This window comes from Calliopsis andreniformis, chromosome 7 (assembly GCF_051401765.1).
Source record: "Calliopsis andreniformis isolate RMS-2024a chromosome 7, iyCalAndr_principal, whole genome shotgun sequence".
In the NCBI taxonomy this organism is placed as follows: domain Eukaryota; kingdom Metazoa; phylum Arthropoda; class Insecta; order Hymenoptera; family Andrenidae; genus Calliopsis; species Calliopsis andreniformis.
Genome location: NC_135068.1, coordinates 4,758,384 through 4,783,887, shown reverse-complemented (window position 1 = coordinate 4,783,887; position 25,504 = coordinate 4,758,384). Strand labels below are relative to the sequence as shown.

The window sequence follows — 25,504 nt, the reverse complement described above, 5'->3', positions numbered from 1 at the left end:
CATCCGCGGGAGATATTATTAAGTGGAGCATCATCTTTTCGAAGATCACAGACACAGAGAAAATGAAATCCGCTTCTTAACGAGCGTTGTACTCGTATTCTCTAATTAGACGATAGTTTAGCTATAGGTAACCGTTTTATTACTGTCCACATGTAGCTTCTTGTAACGCTTCCTTTATTTTTTTACCGTTATGCATCCTTAGACGTTGGTACGAGATGAGTTTAAAATACTAGGAATTGAAGAAAGATCTGTGATGGTTGAAGCGATGGAACGCTGTCGTATTATTAAACTTCCTCTTTGAAATTGTTGCAATCTGAAAATTGAGAATTCAAAGATTGAAAATTTTGATGTTTGGACATATGGTTCTTTTGATATTTGAAGATTCGAATAATTGGATAATCAATTGAATACTTGAGTAATTGAATGTTGGAACAATTGAATATTTGGATATTTGAATCTTTGAATAATTGAATATCTCGATATCTGGATATTTGTATAATTGAATGCTTGAATACTCGGTGCTTGGGTACTTGAGTATTTGAATATTGGGATATTTGAATGTATGATTCTTTTTATCTTAACTACAGTCACAAATCAAATTTTATATTTAAATACAAGATAAAATAGTGAATAAAACAATTTATAATGAGTAAGATAACTTGCAAGTATTCACAAATCACTTGCCATTAAATAACAATTCATCTAAACATTCAACTTCAAACAACCTTACTCAAATAGTCCCCAAGCGAGCTTCATTTCCGCTCGAATAAAACAACTTCAGAATCAACCTGAATGACTGATGACTCAACAAAGTAGTGCTTGCAAATTCGAGTCATATTGAATACCATTTACTACTGATGCCAGACGAGTCTAATATACTTACTGTAATCAACGTCTAACCGATCATGGAATGCCCTCGTACCCTTTTTTTGGATACTGTCTATGTTACTCTGGTTCTAAACGTTGTCCAGGACGAAGCCAGTGGTTAGATAGATAGGATTATTAGTCACAATCACCGCTATATACAAACTTAATTCGCGATTACCAACGACGAGAGGACACGCGGACCGGTATGGCGATAAATCAGCCTCCCCTTGCTATTGTAAATTATAACATTCATTAACGGCGATCGATCGCTCACCAGGCCCGGTCGATCAATTCGTTTCGTCGCGGTTGAAAGATCCCGCCAATACACTACGACCGCTTTCGCGCTCGTAAATTTCTGCACGCGTATCCTTGGGACGATTAGATACAGCGGATCGTTGCAAAACATTTCATTCGTCGGGCCTTAAAAATATCACTGCTGCTCTTATAGCGAGGCTTGGATAAAAATTGGGGGTCGAGTTGCTGAGGTATTTGCACTTTTCCTGACCGACGAAAATTGGAGACTAAAGCCCTGTTTTCACTTGTGAAAAGTAAGGAGAGTAGAATATGTTTTAAATAGTGGGACTTGGATAAAAATTGAGGGCCGAATTGCTATGATATTTGCACTTTTCCTGTCTGACGGAAATTGGAGAGTAAAGCCCTGTTTCCACTTGTGAAAAGTAAAAAGAGTAGAATATGTTTCAAACAGGGAGACTTGGATCAAAATTGAGGGCCGAATTGCTGTGATATTTGCAATTTTTGTGTCTGACGGAAATTGGAGACTAAAGCCCTGTTTTCACTTGTGAAAAGTAAGGAGAGTAGAATATGTTTTAAATAGTGGGACTTGGATAAAAATTGAGGGCCGAATTGCTATGATATTTGCACTTTTCCTGTCTGACGGAAATTGGAGACTAAAGCCCTGTTTCCACTTGTGAAAAGTAAAAAGAGTAGAATATGTTTCAAACAGGGAGACTTGGATCAAAATTGAGGGCCGAATTGCTGTGATATTTGCAATTTTTGTGTCTGACGAAAATTGGAGACTAAAGCCCTGTTTCCATTTGTGAAAAGTAAAAAGAGTAGAATATGTTTCAAGTAGTGAGACTTGGATAAAAATTAAGGGCCGAATTGCTGTGATATTTGCAATTTTTGTGTCTGACGAAAATTGGAGACTAAAGCCCTGTTTCCACTTGTGAAAAGTAAAAAGAGTAGAATATGTTTCAAACAGGGAGACTTGGATCAAAATTGAGGGCCGAATTGCTGTGATATTTGCAATTTTTGTGTCTGACGAAAATTGGAGACTAATGCCCTGTTTCCACTTGTGAAATATAAAATGAGTACAACATGTTTGAAACAGTGGGAGTTAAATAACAATTGAAGGTTTAGTTGCCGAGATATTTGCACTTTTCCTATTTGAGGAAAATTGGAGCCTAAAGTCTTGTTTCTACTTGTGATAAGCAAAAGAAGTGGAATATGTTTAAAGTGGTGTGGCTGATCAAAATTGAGGAGTGAGATGCTGGAGTATTTGTACTCTTTTTGTCAGAAGAGAATATGAGTCTAAAACTCCATTTCCACGGGTACAAAATAAAAGACACAGAATACGTTTGAAATGATGGAACTTCCATAAAAATTATTTTCCAATTACAGAGGTATTTGTAATTTTTTCGTCCGACGAAAGTTTGAATGTAAAGCCCGATTTCCACGTGTAAACAAGTACAGGCGAAAAATTGTAAATTTTACTATGCTGTTTCTTTTTTTTCATATGTCTCATTTCTAGCTTTTATCTCTAACTCCTGACTTGTTACTTTAATTTAATATCTAGTGAACTATATAGTGAAATATATTTCAAATTCCAATATGTGAATTCGATAGCACCGCCATTTCAAATACAAATTTTAAATAACATTCTTTATAAAAGTCTACATTTCTTAATTATGGTACTATCAGTGCCAAGCAGTGAAATATTTTGAGTAAATATTGACATATAAAACAAGATCTATAACTTACAAAATGGATAGGCTCTTTCATGCCTACGGGGGTCCACCGTCGGTGTTCCATCTATCATTTAGCAGTTTCTTATAAAACATAGCAATAATTTCTCTAATCTAATAATTTTTTCTAATTCTTTAACAAAATAATTTTTTCTTTCTTCAGATTATATTTTGGGATATGGGAATTTAACTAATTAAATATGGCACCATGCATGATTTATACATGTGGAAACAAGGCTTTAAGTAGCATACAGGAAGCTCCTTCTATGGCTAAGATTTTTCAGATCACGAAGGTTAACATTATTTTTTGTGGTGGAATTCATATTTTCTACACAACAGTAGTTTTAGAAGATACAGGAAGAACGATTATTTATGCTAATTGAGTTTGTTTAACATCGTTTTGACCGATGAGTGCATATTGAATAGTTTGCTCTTGCTACTACAAACAAAATTCTTTTACTTGAATAAGAGTTGGTTTTGTAGATTCGATTTTGTAGTAATAGTTACTCATATGATGTATTATGGTCTAGAACTATATTTTCAATTCTAATGCTAGGTTAGGACCACAACTAGTACAGGTACCGTAATATCAGCTTTGCTAACCGAATAACTAAAATTTTCCATGTTGTATTTTAATATTCAAGTCAGCCTTTGCTCGATTTACGAACATTCTACAACGAAGGTCTCCATGTCACAGTGATCTAATCTGAATTTTGACCTGTTAACTAGGTCATTTTTTTGAACTAGAAATACCTCGAATTCCTCTGTTTCTAAAAGTGTGTATTAAGGGATGATTACAAAAGAATAACATTATTTTAGCTATAGTGCTTAAATCTTTAATAACATCAGTTAGGAACTACGCACTTTAAAGAATACATAAAAGCAATTGGATCAATTTCAATTCTGAAGAAAGACACGATAGGTTATGTTACTAATAATGTGTTTATATTAAAATGACAGATATTTTTTTTTATCAATTCTAAATTTTATCGGTATATTTTCTTGCATTATTGTTTAAATTTTTACTTTATTTATTATTTTCTTAAATTCTAGAGCGTTATGTACAAGGTGTTTCAAAAAATATTAACACTTATATGGAAATAACGTTTTTAGAGAAATAAAACTAGTAATATAATATATATACACTATATTAGCAAATGGGAGTTTCATTAAATTGTAATTTCGTTGCTATTTCAAACAACTGCAAAAACACAGACAAATTTTTGCACAAATTTGTAAATTTTTGTAAAATTTTTTGAACTATTACATATAGTAATGTTAATATTCAATATGTAAATTCTAATCAACTCGACAGTTTTTGTACAACGCAATTGTATGAGCCTAAATTTAGCTTTCGAATTCGGGTTAACGTAAGCATTCAAATAACCGGGGTGACGTTCTAGTTACAATTCCCATAATACCTCACCAAAAGTTTAGTAAATTATCTATTTCCGCATTTCCTCAACGACACTCTGTTTTCTCTTCAAATTTTAAAAGGAATACCAGATTTACAAAATCTTCCATATTGTAATCCTCTCAAACTGCTGTACGTGAGACTATGCCACTTTGACTCCAAAACCACCAAACCAGAATTCAACTGCCTAACTAGAAACATCCTAAACTTCATTTTCCCAAGAAGTTTTGAAATCTGAGACCCAGCTACGTTTCACAAAATAATTGACTTGGCATAGGAGAGAATCAACGACACGTGAACGTTCATTGAAACAAACGCAACGGTGTTTCACGAGTTCCGTGTTGGATCCATAAAGTTGGCCTGGGAGGAGGGAAAACTGGAGGCGCGGCAGATTTTCGGCGTCGCGGCGACCTTGGCGGAACTCAGCCGAAAGATGTCGAAGCCATAAAATTCGCGCAGCCCAAACGATACGGTCGCCAGACGTTTAACTTCTCATCCGTAAACATTTTTGTCAGGCCGCGAAACCCGAATCGCCACCTCGCAGCAGGATATATTCGTCGTTCGGCTGTAATTTATTTCTAAGGCGGTTCAGGCTAAAATAGCCGATGCCTATGGCCAGCTGCCTATCGGGATAGTCCATACGGTATCGTTCGATGCTCTTGAAATTTACGCTAATGCGTTCCCTATAGGAATTATTACATTCCAGGCAGGTTAGAATATGTTTGAGATCCCTTGGTCGAAGTATGTGCTGCTGATTAAGAATTGCTAGGTTAGGCTACGCGGTCTAGGGATTCTTCAGTGTCCTTTTTTACTTCGTGTGCATGTGAAGTAGATAAAGGACAAAGGTACAAGAAATTGTAGTGGTAAATTTTATAAGCACTTAATGAGGTTTGGGAAGCAGCGTCCCTTCTTGCATTATTGTTTTTCTTAGAGGTTAGGTTAACTCGATAAAAGTTAGTTTATGTTTATTAGGTTGTTAAAGGTACATAGTATATCATACGCGAAAGTCACTATAAGAAGAAGAAAAAAATTAAGTGTGACCTTAAAAGGGACATTATTCAATTTATAATAGCGGATGTTAATGAAATTCGAAACGGAAGTAGAATACTGAAATATATTTGATACCTTATTGTATTGATTGATATTTGGGAGGCGAAAAAAACCTTTAAACTTGGGAATGAAAAATATATTTTGACGAATGGTTTAAAACCTACTGAAGAAAAAAATAAAAATAAAATGTGAAGAGTGTTTATCTTTTGACGTGCAGTGACATGATATGAACAAAAATTTCGTCACAGCGTAAGTGATGCCATTGTTTTAAAAGAGCTTACTTTTTTATATATTTAAATACATTTTACAATAATATCCCCATTTGTTGATATCTGGTCAAGTTAATTAGTGGAATATGGCAATAAACACACATAATTTCCAAATTTTTCAATTTGTTTTAAGATGAAAAGGAAATACAAATTTTACTGACAGATTTATATTTCCATAGATTTGCTTCTAAGAGTTGTTCTTATCTACTAAATATGAGTACTAGCCAATATACAAATTAGTGATAAATTAACAATTAGATAATGTCCTATGGTAGACTGTCTGTGTAAATCAAGTATCATTCTACTTAATCGATTTGGAGTTAATAACTATCAATTATAACTCTCAATCTATGTAAAACATGGAGAGATATTTCAAGTAAACATTGCCACGCTAGACAAGTATTAGTCGAGAACAATAAAAGTTATGTACCATTTAAAAAATCGTCTATGTCCTTAAGAAATCTGTCATTTTAAAAGCCCTCCACAGGTCGTAAAAACTGTAGAAGAATAATTTCCTCTAATAGTTTCGGAGAAAACACATTGTAAATTTTTATGGGAGACATCCTATATGTAAATGACAGTGGTTCTATTGAAATGAACTGTGCTACTCGTGTATGAGCATCAGCAATTTTATTCTTTCGTTTTGCGTCGCTTTATTTATGAGCAATAACGTTCAAAATAACCTTGTGTATAATAGAAAGCTTACTTTGCGAAGTTATTGAGAGTTGAAAGCGTTGATGAAAAGTGAAAGCATCAATCATATTTGAAGTGTCATGTTATTAATGTTTTAATTTTAAGTAAAAGTCCGTAAAAAAGCTTTGAGAAAGAAAAAATCTGTAGCCATGTAATGAAGGTATGAGTTTCATTTTATAACAAATATTACTTTTTGTATTTAACTTTTATTTTGAAATTTTGATTTATAACAAAACAAAATGGAAGACTATAAAATTCTAGTTACATTATTTTAAAAATTTATAAAAATGGTTTTGCTAGAAGACTTTTTCGAATAATATTCTTCTAAACATTCTTTGATTAATATTATTTGAAGATTATTCAAATAATAAATTACATCTTTCAGTAAAAACTACTTTTTAGAATTATGCATATTACTTAATTTCAGTGATTAAACTTTATCTAATTTATTTTAGGCAGGTTTTTCATTTATTTCAAATAAGTTTGGCCTAGATTAAACCAAACATTTATATTTACTATTATTTGTACGTAAACATTATTGCTAGGTGAGCCTAAACTCCAAAATAACAATAAAAGAAAAAGTAATCGAAGAACAAGGAAATCCAAAGTAATCGAACAAAAGCTTCATCCTCCATGGTCGCCGTGTTGCATATAAATTCTATTTCGCGAGCTCGCGTATTTCAATCGCTGCAAGTGGGTTGCATTACTCAGTCGTCCCGAGATTCCAACGCGATCCAGAATTAAAGCGGAACAGAAGCTGGATAATTCAGAGGTGGCCTATGCATGAATTCCAAAACGACCAGGCCGAGCACTGGCGGTCGCTCAGTCTATTTTGTCGCCACGTAATTTGGCTGCTGTGTCTGATCGTATTATCCTGACCTGGGACAAAACGCGAGATGTCTTCGGTGTGCCGGAAGCTCGCCCCAAACAGAACCGGCTAAGTCTGTTGTGTCGTGTCTGACGTTGCCTCTACATTCGATAGCGCGGAGGGATCAAAAATAGGCTTCCACGACGAAGTTCACAAATTCTGGTGAAAACCACCCGACGAATTCTAGGGATTGTAATTATTCTTTCCATTCAGACGTTGGAGCGAGTAGAGGCCATGTTTGTTTGAAGAAATGACTAAGCGAAGGCCTACTGTGACTTCGCCTGCTTTGTTTTGAAGGCTATTGGTAGGGTGTAAATTATGGTACAGGTGGAGGTGTGATCATTTGTGACAATTTTATTATTTTAAGTTAAAAATTTAGAGTTAGATTTTCATAGGATTTACTTTTAAAAGCAGTAGTTTTCATAAGACTAAATATATGTATTTTGTTGGACTCAAAATCTCTTCTGTTTTTATTACAGTTTTTAGAAAAGAGAAAAAGGATGATAGAAAAATCATCCTTTTCAGTTGTGTCTACTACGAATTAGAAATCACCCCACGTGTGTATATATTTATGACTACTTCTAATTTAACTGATGTCAACACAAAAGTATAATGTAGTATTTCCTTCTTGCAAACATTTGACCATCTCCTTACATTTTTAACATTTTTCTGTTGTATTCTGATATACAAAAATAACATAGACTTTTACGAAGATAAAAACCTTATTACTAATCGATTTCTGAATTGTACAATATCCAAACTGGAGCAAAGGAAAATCTATTAAAGAAGAAAATACGCTGAACCACCCTTACTGCTTATTAGGACTCTTTACATTTGGTGGGAAAATGTGCAGTGCTAAATAAGGGCACATCTCAGCTGGGAGTCAAATGACCTGGCTCAAGACAATTTAGGAAAAGAGAAAGCTTTCATTCTACAAGGACCACCAGTTGAGAAAAACACTTCTAACAAGAAAGGACCAAGAGGTTGAAGTAAACGTCTCTTACATATGAACAGGATCCAACAATACCCATCATTACTTTTGTTTGCTGTTTCAGCTTGCCCATAATTTATATGCGCGAGATCTCTGCCACTATTATCCTCTTTATCATAGGAAAATATATGTATTGTACATAAACACTACTTCCATATTTGTGACAGGAAAATGCAAAAGTATTAGAAGACATTCCATTCGTATAACAGAACATTCGAATAATGGAGACTCTGCTATGGGAGGCCATATGTAATTCTAAAAACAGCAGTACCTTCGATTGGTCCAATAACAATGGCGGTCAGCAACACGACTAACACGACCTCGAGTAGTAGAAGGGTGTACCCTACTCTTTGTTCCATCCTCGCGAGTTTACAAAACGAGCGTTGAACGACCGCGCTGAGGGAGGATGTGCCTCGAGACTTTTATTCCCCCGAATAACATCCGTTCCCTTAACGTCGAAGGAAATTCGACGAAAGCCCGTCTGCGAGCGGCCGCAAGAAGACGAAAATGTTTATGCAAGAGTGGAGGAGCGAGGAGGGTCCGATGCAAGCGAGGGCGAGCCTTTTACGCGTCAAACAATGTCGTCCAGTTCAACGACACGTGGTCTGCTGGCGCCGCTTGGCGCAACAGACGACACACTCCACAAAGCCCTTTCTAACGAGCGTGTTCTTCACCTCCTTTCGTGCCTCGCGTTAACGGTGAACCACATGCGGCCATTAGTGAGCGTAATAAAACGATATCGTCCAGCGAAAGAAATGAGTAATTAATAGCTCTTGAGCTGCGCTGGGTCTTCAGTTGTTGGTTCCAGGGATAGGTTCTCAAGAAGAATTCTACGGTTCATCTACTGGATTATAATAGGAGGTCTACTGGGATTTCGATGATCGTAGACATGAAATGACGACACTGTTAAATAGTTTCTGACAACGCCTGTTTTATGTAAAGGGATTTATAAAAGTTTTTATATACAGTTCAAGGCATAAAAGTTTTTAATATTACAGATACCAATTATTGACGCAGTTGTAGTCATGCTACAAATTTATGATTGGGAATCAGTTAGGAACTATTGTTTATGAGCACATTAATGTTCAATAATTTATTCTGAACACTTCTTTCCTGGAGTACTCTCATAAAAGAGTATTGATGAAATTGAAAATAAGATTTGTCAGGTTAATTCTGTTTAGTTCTTATAGAAACCATAGAAAACGCACCTAGGGTACTTTCTTAAAGTACTAAGACCCAGTGTACCTAGGATGTATCTAGGGTCGAGTTGTAACTAATGACAAACAATAAGCTATGAATTAGTAAAGAATGTTCAATGATATTTTGTAAGATTCGGAAAGAGTATATCATTTTCAGAGTAGAGAAAGACTCATTCTCCTATAAATTGTAGACTCCTCCTTGGTAATTTTATCAAAATCCCTAGCCGCTAGGGTTACTTTAGGGTATTCTGTTAATCAATGATTCATTTTTGGGAAATGACTATTCAGCTGTTTGCCATTGAAATAATTGGTGAATATTTTAGATAAACATGGATGTGGTCTTTAATAGACACTTTAATTACTATTTTAATTCGATGTTAAAACTAAAAAAACTAAGCAAAAAACATAAATAAATATTAGCTTTCTGAATTGTGTATAATGTTTTTTTACTATTGAGAATCATTTTAATATATATGTTGTTTGAATGTATTGTCCTAGTACCCAACGTGTTACTAGAAATTAGATCTTCAACTTCCTTCCTGGTATCTACGAAGCTAACTATACTGACAATTAAATGAAGATTTTCTTTCCCTAACTAAACATCTCATGATAAAAGTAATTTTGTTATTCGGTCAGCATTTTGTGTTCTGATACAAATAGTTCACTAGGACTAGGTATGAACCGTAGACTTAGAAGAAATATATGGGGTCAATTCTAGGTTATGTTACTGGCAATGCGTCTATGTACTTTTTAGCTGGTTTTGCGTCAATGGTTCCAATCCATAAACTGCAATAGTTCCAAATCACTACCGTTTTCCACATAAAGAAGGTGTAAAGTATACAAATCATATTTGAATATTTTCGTCTCAAAGTGAGCAAGTATCCATTCACAATATTCAATGTTCTTTTCTTCTAGAAAAAAATCTTAAAATCAAAACAGAATTTTTCTTCCAACAAAGATTTGACAAAAATCTTCAGTAAGTCACTTCGCGGAGGACCTCAAAGACCTCCCGGTCCTGCACGCGCGCTGAACTGGAGTTCTCCATGTCTCCAGGGTCAGCAGAACATGGAGACGCAAGAATGCGCTCTGGTTGGTTACGTTCCAAGAAATTTGTCTCCCGTTTATCGTATTTGTCGGACAAGGCATCTATCAGTGTCGAGCGGTGGTGAGAATCGCTTAACCTTCCTATATTCACGTGATTGGCAACGCGTGTCTCTGGCTCGTACGGGCACAGCCATGCACCGTCTATCATTCACCCCATATCCTGTATCCTGTGTCGGGATATCAGATTATCACGCGGCAAGCATTTTTCTGCGCTTCTACATTGGCGCCTTTGAGACCTTTCCAGAATCGTCTTCTCATCGTGTCGCCTCCGCCTCTTTCCACCAGGGACATTCGCAGTCGCTTTTCTTCTTTCTTCATCGACCAAGCTCTCGCATCGCTTTTCTTTGTAATTACAATGGAATTACTATTACCAGCTGATGACTTAACGGATTTGAATGTCGCGGCGTGAATGGCTGACACCATTAGATCCTCACTGACACTTCGTTTCAAAGTAAATCAAGACTTTTTCTTGGATCCCTCAATAGCGATGTATGACGAAACCTTGGTTACAGTTCGACCTATACGGTTGTTAAAGATGATATCCAAGCTGGCGAAGCAACACGAGGCAGAATGGGATAGAAATTTTTATTGTACCATTAATTAACGCCACAAACATCTTCTGACGCGTGTATGAAAATATTCGATATTCTGTCTTCATTCGAAAGCGAAATTATTTTTCATCCGCGAGATTGACGTCCAATAAATCCCCTGTCACCTCAGCTCCCAGGAGTCAAGGATTACCTGGTTGTAAAGGAGATCTCTGAAATGAAAGTAGCCAATAAAAAGGGACTATTTTTATGGTTGCTTAAACGAAACACGGTACCACGGGATGGGCGTCAAGGTCGGGTGCAAAGAAAGGCCGAGTGTCTTTATGAAAAGTATACGATTTCTTGGTTGACCGCATATTTCTCGCGGTCGTAGCCACCGCCCGTTCAACCTTTCACGCGATAAGTTTCTCGATGGGGAAGCTGCTTCCGGAGAGACTTCGGGGAACGACTACTCCTGAGCTGGCTGACCCTCCCTTCGCAGAATTAATGCAGCATTAATCATTTTCAACGTTGGACTCTTGCAAATGGTGCCTTCGATGACATGTCCCATCTTCGGGAGTAATTGGCCTGCTGACAGGTTCCTTTTTTGGGTTGTTTGGGTGAAGTAGATTGCTTTTGTAACTAACAAGTTTTTAATAAGTTATTTATGTCATTTCTTGAAATTTTATAAATCCTTGACCAAAATTAGTTGAAGAAATTAAGAATTCTGTATTAATTAGAAAGTGAAGGTTAGATGAGTCTTAATTGGTTGTTTTGCGATTTTTATTAGATCATTTGCAGCAGGATAGAATTAAAATTGGATTTAAGTTGTTTGGGTATTACTGAAATTATTATATAAGAATATTAAGGAAAACCAAATTGCAAAGGAACGAGTAAGTTTCTCTATAAGAAAGTTTCAGTTATTTTCGATCAGATAAGTACTACAAGCACATAGGTTGTCTGATAGACATCTTATACACTATCGCAAATAATAGAGAATTAGGGAGTAAATCAACATCAATAATGGCTGATCGATATTTCATATAACAACCTTTCAATATTACGTGACCGACATAGTGAACAACACCAACTGGAGTCGAATATATGACACCATTATAAGAAGAGAGAGTGTTGAGGAATGACACAAGGGTACTAGCAAAGCGGGAAATTTTGTAATAATACTGCTTTAATGACTGCTATTACCATCATCTAATTGCAATATAACTGAAATTAATAGTCTAGACCTGAATATATAAGGTGTACAGACAATAATGATGATTGTTCCCAGGCTAAGTCTCCATGTCCATGAGATTCCTTTCGTAAAATGTTTATAATTATACATAGTACATTGAAGTTATGAAGGTTTTCTTATATGTCCGTTTTTCCACCGATCCACATTCATAATTGTGTAATTTATTGTTATTCACAATCATGTAAAGTTGCCATTGACGTATGAGTAACATGGCAGTCAACGAGTTAGACTATATAACCACTCTTCCTACTGAAGGACTTCAACAGTGTAAGGCATCCTAATGTTTTTTAAGAAAACAAATTATAATGATTCACGCAGTCCACCCTGTATGAACGAGAGCCAGAGTTACCAGGCCTATTAAATTGTCTACCGATGCATGCAGCTTTATCGATCCGGATCGAGGGATAAATAATAGAGACATTGTGCGGGCCAGAGTCAATTTTACCCGACAGTTGAGCCGTTTTACGACACGATACAATCATGTACAGCACAACTAAATCGGTGTCGATATTGGAGTCTAATAATCTCAAAGTGCTCGACCTCGATTTCAGTCACACTACATGTCCATTTGCAATTTTATTCTAACACTGTGGCATGTGTTGCTCAATTCATCATACTTATCGCTGCCATCGATGTCCTATTCTTCGGTGATCTTTCGAGTAAGGGTGCAGTGGAACCTTTTTGCGCAACCCTTTGTGAAACCTTTTAAATAATTTTAAATATGGCGTGGTTTCTTTTATTCAAGATGTGTTTTATAGTAAACATTCTGTGGAAGGTCTCTGAAGGTATTGGATGGGTTAACAGAAGATATGACTTCCATGTGCAAATATGCAAGTATGACCTCATTTTCTAGGTGAGATGGGAATTGTATCAAGGTGATTGTTTTATGTTTGTACGGTGTAACACACAGTGATACTAATTGGACAAACTGACAATAACTCTATCTTTGGTAACTTCTTGTAGTTACAGAACAGTGAGCAGTATATATAAGCAGTATAGATAAGCCTAATATAAAAGATGGTGGGTATAATTTGGCACTACATCTTTAATTACTTCAGATGTGCTATTAGAGTCTCTCATACTTTATACTTAACATTCTGAATAGTTAAAACATTAGATAGACTGTAGATTATAGTTATAACTTGAGCTACTAGAATTTGATCTGTAAAAATAATGCTGAAAGAAAAATCTATCAAGTTTGCTAAACCTCATTTAATAGCTAGATGCATCATTTACAAAAGATGGACTGTAGAAGGTGCTGTAGGGTACAAAAACTGCTGCTCATCTAGATTATTCTAAAGATGTCTTTTTCATCACTGGAGATCAGTATGACTCTTAACTGGTGAAATGAGGTGTCCTACATACTTCATATGTAATTTATAGACTGTGAACTCTCATAAAAACATCATCACGTCTGAAGGTTAGTTTATTCTCAAATCTAATATGTCCTCCCTTAATCTTTCCAAAATTACCACTGGACTTGTCCACAAATAGGATTGTAACTTCGCTCCCTTGCTACCAAAATTGAAACTCCTCAACAGTATTGCTGGTACAAAATACCTTTCAGTGACGTTATAAAGTAGAAGAGGGTACCACAGGCCAAGTAGTCAAATACCGTGTGGTACTCCCATTTTTTTACTCTATGACGTCACTGAAAGACATTTAATCCCAGTATATAGCAATACTACTCCTTAAAGTTACGAGGCAAATGGTCAAACTTTGATAAAGATTCCAGCGTCCACACTACTCTCCTACCGCAATAGCTCTGCTGATACCCACACCCTACTTCATTGAACCCAGCTGGCATATTTACTCTCATTCTCGAGTGTCTGCCGGCATAATCGGTAAGGACGTTGTCCTAGGATCACTCGAACCCCTTTCTTTCCGCCGTGGCATGCATTGTTATGCAATTGTACAGTGCCCGCGCGGAGCCGCGACTGTCGCCCACGCGTCGACATTTAGTAAAGCGCGTTTAATCTCCTCGGACATGACGTAAAGTCCCTTTGTTCCGCGACACGGTCTGTGGATACCGTGGCTCGAGTGGGACGTCAAAATTTTCTCCTCTCATTGTTCCGTTTCAGTCACAACCTCCGGGCTGAAAGTTCAGCCGAGTCTCTCGCGCCTCATCACCTTCGAACTGTCGCCCAGAACGGAATCTGGGAGCGTTCTCTAGCCCCTTATCGGGTCCCTCAGCTTTCACCATTTCCCGCGCCTGGGTCGTATTTTCTTCTCGCGCTCCCTGCGAGTTATATGGGTCGGCAAGCCGCGCGAACAAGCGGCGCGAACTTTTAATGCCGTGTAATCTCCTATTGTCGTGTTCAGTTTGCTGGGACAAGGCTTCCTTATCGGAACGTTCGGTTGTTTGCGCGAGAACACGCGCCACGCGTTTGTTATTTGCCCTGAGGGACGGAACAATAGGCGCGGGAATCACCCTGCGACCAATGGGCGAAAAAACTGGCCGGGTCATCGGTTGACCCGTGGGAACCTCCGCTGTGTTGAAAATCGACGGCTATTAATCACGCGAATCTGCGTCTTAAACGATCGGTTATCTCGTGAGCTATTGCAGCGGTCAACGTGGATGGGATTATCGGTCAAGCGTTATGCACGGATTATCGTCACGCTGATATTGTTTTAAATGAGTTGCGTCGGGTTGTTGGAATTTTATCGCTGTGTAGACGGTGATGGAGAACGTTTCTTCTCTGATGATGTGCTGAGTGCTGAGTGCTTTCAACACTTTGTCAGCCGCTTGAATTATGCCCCTAATGGACACTACTGCTACGGTTATATTCCTACAGAATTTTTAGATTGTTTTGATTCAATCCTATACGAAACTTGAGAATACAATAGTTTAGTACCGCACAGAATCAGTAATAGCAGTGCCCAAGTGGAAGGATTTTCTACAGCAAAATTATGAAATTTTTATTTGACTTTATTGTATCCTCCAGGTTAAACCACATCTGTTACCAACAATAAACTTGTTCGCACTAATTCTACGGAAATATTATCGGAAGTTGCTTTTCCCAAAATTAATAAAGGTAGTACTTAAACTTTCTTTGACTCCTACCACATTTGCTATTGAAAAGATATCAAATCATGATAGTAGGTCTAAAACCATAATGCTAACAGTCAGTGTAAACTAACAAAGCATTAATTCTCTCCTCTTTCACAGTCCTTGTTCAAAGGATGAATGATAATAGCATTAGACGGATTACAAGTGCTGTCACAAAGCAATTTATTGGAACACGATTTCCAAGCCAACGGCCAGCTCCTCTGTCATCAATCTTCCTGTCAGCATGCAAGAAAAATGCCACGCTCCGGCAGTTTCCGCTGACAGAGGTGCACAGGAAATCAGAGTCGGTGTTTTTCCTATTTAAATACCATCGATAATTACACCTTTCCATTGTGTGCAGTCGTCTGTTGTGTGCAATTAACGCACCTACAAGGGGTCTGGGCGTTTACTGAAGCGTTTCCATGAAAGTCATCACGAAGTTCCTTCTGGTTGTCGCTGCTGGTCATTTTTCCAATTAACAGTTGTTAGAGTGTCTCATTTGCCTGGCGTTTAATTAGCGGCATGCTACGAGCTTGGAGTTGTTTAGTGTCCTTCCTTGCTGAATTCTGCTGATTCCTCTATCTAGAAATCAGGAAATCGATTCTTTGTTATTGTCGGCATCGGCTTAATAAGATTGCGCAACAGGCGACATTCAGATCACCTCTGTAGAATAGATTAATTATTGGAGTGACTCAAGATTTCTTCGCGAATGGATTTGATGAAGGTCGAGTTCGTCGAAGGTGAAACTCGGCGAGTGTGGAGCCTCGCTCCTACGCCGGTTAATGAGTCTGTGACGGTTGTTGGTAGAGTTTGATGATGCCAAAATTAATAAAAGTGGAAAGAAAAGACAGAAGAGAAGAAGAGTGTGTTTCGTCCTGAGTCTATTAGTCTAGATCTAGATTATTGACCTCAAAGATACTACCTAATAAATATGTATCTTAGATGCCAGGATAGTCAGGTCAAGTCAGAGGATATATTTGCATTTAAGATGATAGGAGGACACAAGGACTCTCATTCTTTCCAAGAAGTTAAATACGTATTAAGGGTACTGCAATGGTATATACCCCTAAGAGACATCACTACCAAGTGATTAAACAAGGATGTATTAGTCTTCATTCAAAAAGGAATCACTGGGGTGGGTCCAAAAGACTTCAATTGACTTCCTAACTGCAAGAAATTGTATGCTGGTTTGGATTTCAAGGGAATGAACCATGGATAATCCACTCTTTGGGACTAGAAAATATCTCTAATAGAAATGTTGGAGATGCCACCCCAAGTTCTTCATTAGTGACTCTTTGATATCACTCGTAATTAAAACGTGTTACTAAAGCGAAACACTGGTGAGGTTAGCTAGCTGCGGTAGAGATAAAAAGTTTTGATGCTTCAACTATGGATTGACTACACCCATCTCATTCAGTAGTATTATAATGCCAATCCCCTACTGTTTACCCTAATCTATTTGACATTTTAACTCTTTGGGGCATAATGGAATAAAAAGTGTCCCGCCTTTTTAATGCTTACATATACAAAATGTCTCAGAACTGGTAATAGAGTAACTGTAAAGTAACTGGTAAAAAGAAGTAATGATTCTAAATGAAAAAACTAAGTCGCAAATGCAGAATAAAATACAGCAATTAATACGTAGTATTAGTGATACTACGCCCTTTATTCTTGTTATAGTCATCATCAACAAAAGTTCAGCCGATGAATGATCCAATCTCATTAAAAGTTAAAGTTCAATGTTGTTGACGCAGCAGTAACCTTTTCTTCAACCGAAAGTTTAAAAAATTGTTGACGCGGGGTTGGTCTCAACGCGATCTACTGTCTAGATTCGTTGACGCAGAAGCAAAACTCATCGGGAGGCAGAGTTCAAAGTCGTTGTGATACAAAGCTTTTTGCGAAAATTGTGACTAAATCGTCTCTTTACTGTAACCTCATCGTCAATATTGTTGATTATAGTTCATCCTATAGAAACTGTTAAGATTGTGGACATAGGGCTAACAAAGGAACCCATTACCTAGCTTAAATATTGGGAACCTAGAATGGTTACTTCGCTACCCAACTTTTTTCCCCAAGTTTTTTCACATTAATTGTTTGTTTGTTTGTCATTTTTTAATAATCCTTATTCATTGAAGTATCAAATTGTAGAATTTTGATTCTGTTAAATCTTCATTCGAAACCAAAATACGATCAAGTCAACTGGAAATCTTCCTCGTCTTGCGTTTCAAAGAATAGCGAATTGAATTGATCGGCCTGTTTCTTAACTGTTTGTTTAAGGTATTTTATTTACACCATCGGCTATTCGAGCCCATCGCGAGTCGATGAAATAAAATTGAAAGGTGAGGCTCGGGAATGATGAACGATAACTAACTTGGTTGATCAGTTTCACTAAATGAAAGGCACTTAAGAAATGTTAAGATGATGCTGAAATTTACATGCTGTGACAGCTTATTATTACCAAGGGTGAATCTTATTTTTGTGTATGCTGATTGCAAAATCAATATTTAATTCAGTTATAATTTATTTCTGATAATGACATTTTCTTGTTGAACCGACAAAATAATTGCATCAGTTCCAGAAATAAATTGTCTCTGGAGTAGTGATAGCAAATTGTATGGTAAAGTTTAAAAAAAATATCACAATTAAGATAGTAGCAGTACTCCTGAGTAACTGATATCCGTAAGATCTTAAAATTTTAGGTTTGTAATTTTTTAACTAAGATTGTAATTACTGTAAAGGACGTAAAGCATTTTAGTAAGTCGAAGAATGGAAAAATGCTGATCAAAGGGAATTTTCAAATTGTAATTGATAATTTTTATTTGGCTTTTATTTTATTCAATAATTGTTGTAATTTACTTATTAACAATTGACTACTTGAGTATGTAATATTTATTAAGACCCTCAATAACTAGGCTGGATCCTTGGAGGAAAGAATCTAAGGTTAGGTCAAAGTGTATTTAAATTCTAAGGGAAAAAGACTGAGGTTTTGCAAAACTAAAAATGAGCTTCTAATAAAAAGTTTAAAAACTATATCAGAATTTATGAGTTTTGATCACTCTAAGCTGCTAAAAGACAGTTCTTGTCACACTTATTAAATGTTCGTACCCCTTAAACATACTACGCAGGTCGCGCAGCTTAATATCTACGCATGCGCGAATTCGGACGCTGAGAATTCCACTCGTCTGCCAAATGACCCTTAATACTTCTGAAACCATCGTCTCCAGTACTTGAGAGTTCATCATTTAATTCAAATCTAAATTTACTACTAAATATATTTTGAATTGTTGAATAATCAAAGAAAGAGCACATATTGCAATTAATAAAATTACTCAAGAAGGCAAGATATTCCGTATCACTGGCCTTTAATTTGTCCATGAATTATCAGGGGGTCTATGAACTTACAATTAGATGGAAAAAAATTATGTATTTATTTTCATTCAATTTTTCTTAATTCTATCTTAATGTGCATTGTTTTTTCAAGCCAAACGTTTTCATGTTCATGTATATATTTTTAAAATGTGACTTCAAGAGGTAGGTCTTCAACTTTAAATTGGAAATATCAAACACATCATCTATTAATTGTATTTACTAATAAAGAAACACAAGAAAGGCTGTAAAGCTATAGGTGTTATTAAAAAAAATTGTTAAATGTTATACTAAACATATTATAAGATCATATGAAGTAGAATGGTGTATACTACATATAAATCTTGACATATTTCATTAATAATTGATATCTTAGTAACCAAGAAACCGTTTCTTTTTAATTTTTATTTTTAGCAAATGCATCATTTTACATATTCACTCTTCATTTAATATTTTTGCATTATTTTACAGGCTGTATTTGCACATATCGAATCTTTCATTTGTCATATTTAAATTGATATTCTGAAAAAGATTACATATCTCTTATAACGTCAACGAAGTCCACGCCATAAAAAAGTCCTTAAACCATTGTTATACATGAATTATTCAGCAGCTACAAATCACACCAATCAGAGCAGATGAATCGTCGAAGATTCACCACGCGACTCGCAGCCTCGTTGGTCAAAGTCGATAAGATATCGAAGAAGACAGTCGATTTTTCTCCGTGACAAATATCGGTTAATCGATTCTAAGCAGGAGGGTTACGCAATCGTCTTCGCTATTCGCACGGTTACCGTCATTCTCATACCATTTTTTTGTGCTCTTATCTCTCGATGAGTGGAGAGAAAAATACTCGGACGATTGATTGAATTCAGCGCAGAAATGCGGGGTTATCGCGTGGAAATTCTTGTTTAAATTTGTACTATAATATTTTAATGTCGGATCGGCACGATAAGACACGAGCGTACTATCGACATTCGAACGTTAGAATCCTCGACACATCAGTTTTATCTTAGAAGCAATGGGCACTATGTATATTGCAGTTAATGAGGCGATAGTTTTCTGTGGATTCAATTTTTCACTTCAGAAAATATTTTCAGCTTTTTACGTGAAAGAAAAGATTTAAGGAAATGTACAGTATTCCCGCGTTATAAGCTTCTTGTTGTATTCACTATATGTTGAATTTAGTTAAAACAAACGAGTTTTAATTGTCACACACATACATGGGTTGACTTGAGAAATGTATTTGTCACTAGAAATGGTCTCACAGAGTGATAGATCAGAATATGAGGGTTACTTGTATTATTCAATTTTTATTTCATTTGTATATAAAAAAGTTGTACATGTGGAGTTTCAGTAGCAATTTGTATTCCTATATAATATTTTAATATTCAGATTTTTAATTTTTTAATATTATAGATATTCAGATTTTTTTATTTTCAAATTTCTAGTCTTTTCATTTTTCCCACTTCCCGAATTCCAATTCATTGAACGAAGTCCTTGACCTTCTCGCGAATAATTTCGTTCGCGGGTTCTGTAATCGTTGTATAATCAGGCACATGTTCATTTTGAAACTTGGAAGTACTCTGGTTTATATTCAATTGTTTTATGGACGTTCTACACATACACTGCATTATAAATCTTCAGTCAAGATAAATTAATTGAACTTTTCATAGTATAATAGGAGAATATTATAAGAAGTTAGTAAACTTTATGCCAACTAAATGTAAGTCGTTTTCTTTAAAAACGTATTATTATCTCTACAATTTCATTAGTGTTCCATGGTCGACTTATCATCCTTAGCTTTAACTAGAAAATTTTGTTGGATTATCTAACCGTAAAGGGCTGATTAAATTGAGATAAACACAAGTGTCGTACTTTGGAATTGTGGCTTTCTAGATTTTTGAAAATCAAATTTATATTTGCTCAATCAAAGCGAATCATTAGTTAAACAAAAAATTGATAAAAAGCTTCATATCTATAATAAATTGTTAGTATAGGTATCTGAATTTTTTAAAAATATTATTATAATACTAACAATATTGTTTTTCTTTGTTACAGTAATTCCAAGAGTGGAAAAGGCGCCAGGGGATCAAAACAAATCCATAAGTGACGAATCTTCCGAGAAATCTGATTTGGAATACATCACGCTGATGAAACTCAGTGAAAACCAGTACGAGGATCCACGTAAGTCGATGTTTTCATTGATAATCTGAATACCAGGTGTTTTGACCGATAATCTATCTACTGCATCCCTCGATTCTTGAATAAGCGTTATCTTAAGCACGGTTGGTAATAACAGTGATATTATCAATATATAATACATAATTTTGTTCAATCGTCACATGGGGAATAATTGGCCTCCATACATTTAGATAAAATCATTATCAAAATAGTCGCTCTCCAAAATATTTACAAAAAGAAATCAGAAATTCTTGTCCATGAATTATGCTAAAACATTCAGATTATGAAAAAAAAAAAAAAAAAGAATGGACATGCTACTCGCTGGAAATTTTTGTTAAAGCATGACAAGTCCGTAAATTGCTTCTATAGGTAGATGTGTAGAATGCTTAGATGGCATGTTTCAGCGATGGTTTTAATATTATCAGTAAATCCTTCGCATTCTAATGACGCTGTAGCAGAGGTGAAACGTTGGAATAAATTCCCTCGGACCCGGTTCACACCCGGAAGAATCTAGCAACGAAATTATATAACGATTTTCGCGGATGGCGTGCAAAACACCGTTGCCATAATAGTCGATAAATAAGTAGTATTGCAAGCGAAACCTTTGATATTCACGTGCCAAGGAATCGCTCATCTCTGGTGGATTCCTTGATGTTATTTAAAAATTTTATCCCTCCGTAATGACCAAACAAAGAATAGAAAAAAATTTTAATATGGTGAAAAGCGCGCGAAAATTCAAATTTAAATGAGTGTAATTATCTGGATCGCAATGCAAATGCATTAATTTGTAACAGAGCTGTATGCCTTATATCTAAATACATTATGGGCCAAATAATATATAATAATAATAATAATAAAAGTAAAAATAAAAAAAAAATAATAATAATAATAATAAAAATAATAATAATAATAATATATGTATACATATTTGGATAGCACTATATTCAGATGATAGAATATTCTGATATCTAAATAGGAATGTAGATATGCAAGGCTTCACCAAAAGTATCTTTCTCATTCTACAGTATTTTCGGGCAAGAAATTTAGTAACTCTTTAGAATTTTGTTTATTTTTTTTTACTTTTATTCTTGTAATACCAAAATCAGATTCATGTCCTTTTTTTCTTTAAAGTTTCTTGCTTTAACGAGCTTATACTGAAAAAGGCTTCCGAGGGATTATCGGTCATCCATAATTTTTAATTATATTCTGAATTTTTAATAGCAAAAAAGAGTCAACGTTGTCCTTCTGTTCTGGTAAAGTTTAAATCATTGGTCTTAATTCAAAAATTTAGAAAGAAACTAAATTAACCCTAAACTAGTATGGTGGAGACTATATATAACTATATTTACATTAATTTAAATTTTTATATTTGGTAGGAGGAAGTATCCATAAATAGAAAACTTACAGAAAATAAAAAAAATAAAAAATTGTGAATTTTCTATATTCACAATACTATTAATTATTTTATACAAAATTATAGTAACCTCACCATATTATGTTATAATACTGACACCAATAGCTCGCTTTCTTTTCTCATTTAACCATACGATAATATATCAATCAAAATCAAAATTTTATTTAAGTTCTTTATAAATAGACTGCAGAATTTTTTGCAATTTTACATTTTCATAAACACAGTTAAAGAAATAGAACTAAAATAAAAATTTACTTACTCTTTCAAATACTATAATTTGCATTTTCCTTTTCACCTTCTTCCTTTCTCATATAAAGTTCAAATTTGCATAAATACATAAAAATCCGCAATCTGTTTACACCAAAATAACAACAAATGTGTCGAAGAGCATCTTTCAAAAATGTTAAAAAATATAAATATTTCGTAGTAGTCATTAAATAATTTATAAAAGGAAGGATGTGTCAATAATCTAAAAATAATGTACGAAGAAATTTCCTCAGAATTCCATTTTCTAATGTTAGAGAGAAGATCATTGACACACGAAGGGGCGTGGCGTCAAGCGCGCGAAAACGGCGGCGATTCAAATTAGCGCAATTAGACCGCGATGCGTACGAACGCATTCCGATGACGGAGCGTGTACGCGAGAGTCCCCGAAGCGTATCGGCCGAGCTGGCGCAAGCGTACCACCTTTATCAGGATCACGTTCGCCTCGTTAAGCTCTCGATTGTGCGAGACGAGGCGGCGCATGCACGTTCTACCAGAGTTCACGTGGATAAAAAGCAGACGACGCGAGCGGAACCAGATATTTATAAAGGATCGCGATCGCGCTTCGGCATCGATCTGCGATCTCGATTCTCGGAAGTGTAAATCGCCGGCTGCCTCACGGGGGTCGTGATTGCGAGCTGAACGGCGCTCGCGGGGAACGCGGATCCTGTTGATCGGAATTTTGACTCTTTCGTAACAAATTATTGCCAATCCCGGTTTTAAAGTCACGGCATTATTTATGGGACTGATATTTCAGGTTGTGGTTGTGTAATTTGGTTCCTATAAAATTGTACGCTTAAATGCCTGATTCACGGTTGGTATTTTGATATTTGGGAGGCTTAGTGGTAATCAGGCTGATGGTACAATATTGTAATTTTATGGGGAAGCAAGGTTTGGGAAAATTAATTCTCTCTAGAAATTTGGTAGTAATTTATGATTTGATTTTTTTGGTGAAAAATGTTGGTGGAGTAAAGGCCAAATTATAGAAGCTGGATTCAATGATATGAAATAAAAATCTATATAAAATATAGCATTTGCTTCTTTTCTATTGAACTGGAAGAAAGAACCTGCAATTGATATTGCAATTTACATTCATTCTGTAGATAAATTAAGCTAGGATAAAATAATGTAAATAGATGTAATCAACAATTGGTATTATTGAAAATATATTTTTGGTGACTTATGAGTAAGAAATGATGGAGTATTCGGGAATATATGGAATTCACTACCGGAGCGACACGAATCCGTATTTTCATACTTCTTTGATAGATACTGATCCTCAATAACTGATCTATTTCTTGTCCTATTTAGAAAAGTTGCATAATGATTATTTTTTCTGCACATATGTAGACATGTTTCTAACATTAGATACAGTAAACATAGAACATCAACTTTACATTTGAAATACTCTCGTCTCTCAAATCAACAGGACTGACTACTGCGTATCCCCTATCCCAAAAAAATCAGTAACTGTCCTTACTACCCATGCCAAGAATATTACAAACGTTACACAATTTAGACATCAGAAAAGTCTATCAGCTCTAAGTCTACTATACAAGTCATTCCGCTACTATTTCTCAATTAAGTTATTATTAGTTCCAAAGACCTCAAATTTAGATCACAATTGTCTGTCTCAAGAAGACCGCGCGACAGTAGATGATGTATTACAGGGTATGCAAAGTAGCAAGCGATGTTGAATAATACCGATGATATATTGCTCTAACGCGAGTAAAGAATAATCAACGAATATTAATAGTCACGCGAGCGAGGAACAGTTAACGAAACAGTAGCCTTTGCCGCGAAACGTGTTTATGGCGAGCTAAGAAACTAGACAAGCTGACCATTGGGCGAGGGAAAAGGATCGGCTGAACGGTAAAAGCCACGTTTGCTAATACGTCGTCGCATTTAACGCAACACTGCGACACGCGCATTTTGTCACGCACGGTCGCGGTCATTCGTCGCCTGCCAACCGCTGGAGTGTCAGCGATTACCGACAACAAACGAACTAGTTGCTAACTAGTACGAACTTCGTATTTTAAGTATGCGACGTAAGTCTGACACGTGTACCACGCGTCTCGATGTCACGTAGAAGCTGTCTGGGCGATTGAAACTTGTGAAAGGAATCGAGGTGCTCGTAACAGAACCAAGTCTGGATAAATTTTATGATTTTCTTTTAATAATGTTGTCAATTCTGGTTGAGCACGTGGTCCCCATGCGATAGAATTGAACTTGAACTATTTACAGAATGCAAACAAAGATATCTGTTTAAAATTTTTAAATGGCGATAAAAATAAACCATACAGTTTTAATATTATTTTGGTCCTACTGTTTTAATAGATAAATTTGAGTTACTTTTAAGTAATTAATTTTGCTCTATTTTTACTTTTATTGTACACCTTTTTGCAAGCTTTTGGATTACTCTTCTGCGTACTTTTGATTCCCTTTTTTGTACTAGTCTTGCATTCGTATCAACTATGCTGCCCTCCCCATATCTATTCTAAGTTATTAACTTTTTGAAATTGCTTTTTACCAAGAAGAACACATTCCAGCGGATAAAAATGAAATTCACAACATAATGGAACTTGTATCATAAAAATTTAGTATGTGTAATATGAGTATTTTTTGTTAAAAAATGTTGAAGAATCAGAGATGCTACATTATCTATTTGTTCTCCTGGAAAAATGACAAAGTTTATATAAGTCGTTTTTATCATCAGCCTCTCTATTATTCAATTGCTCTAGACTTAGGTTATGTTCAGTTTAGAGGTACCGCACAAGCATCTTATTGTTAGACAGTGAAACCTTTAGTTGCGTTTTAGAGAAAGCTACATACATAAGTATATATCAAGAACGAAGCACCTGCCTGCGTTGCAACTACTTTTCCTTGTTTGCAATGTCCACTTAAAAATTAGTAGAAAAATTTAAGGGCGCTTCTGGTGCTATAACTGATTAAATTGGCAATGCCGTTAGAACACAAAGTATTTTCTGGTCGACTATACAACGTTTGTC

General features: G+C 35.7%; 1 protein-coding gene across 1 annotated transcript in view; it reads left to right on the top strand.

Moving 5' to 3' along the window:
* LOC143181607 (A disintegrin and metalloproteinase with thrombospondin motifs 9) overlaps positions 1-25,504 on the top strand; it is a 140,861-nt gene that overhangs the window by 23,419 nt on the left and 91,938 nt on the right. Inside the window, exon 2 of the mRNA XM_076382119.1 lies at positions 20,696-20,821. Coding sequence (XP_076238234.1) covers positions 20,696-20,821 — 126 coding nt within the window. The remainder of the gene's footprint in view (positions 1-20,695; positions 20,822-25,504) is intronic.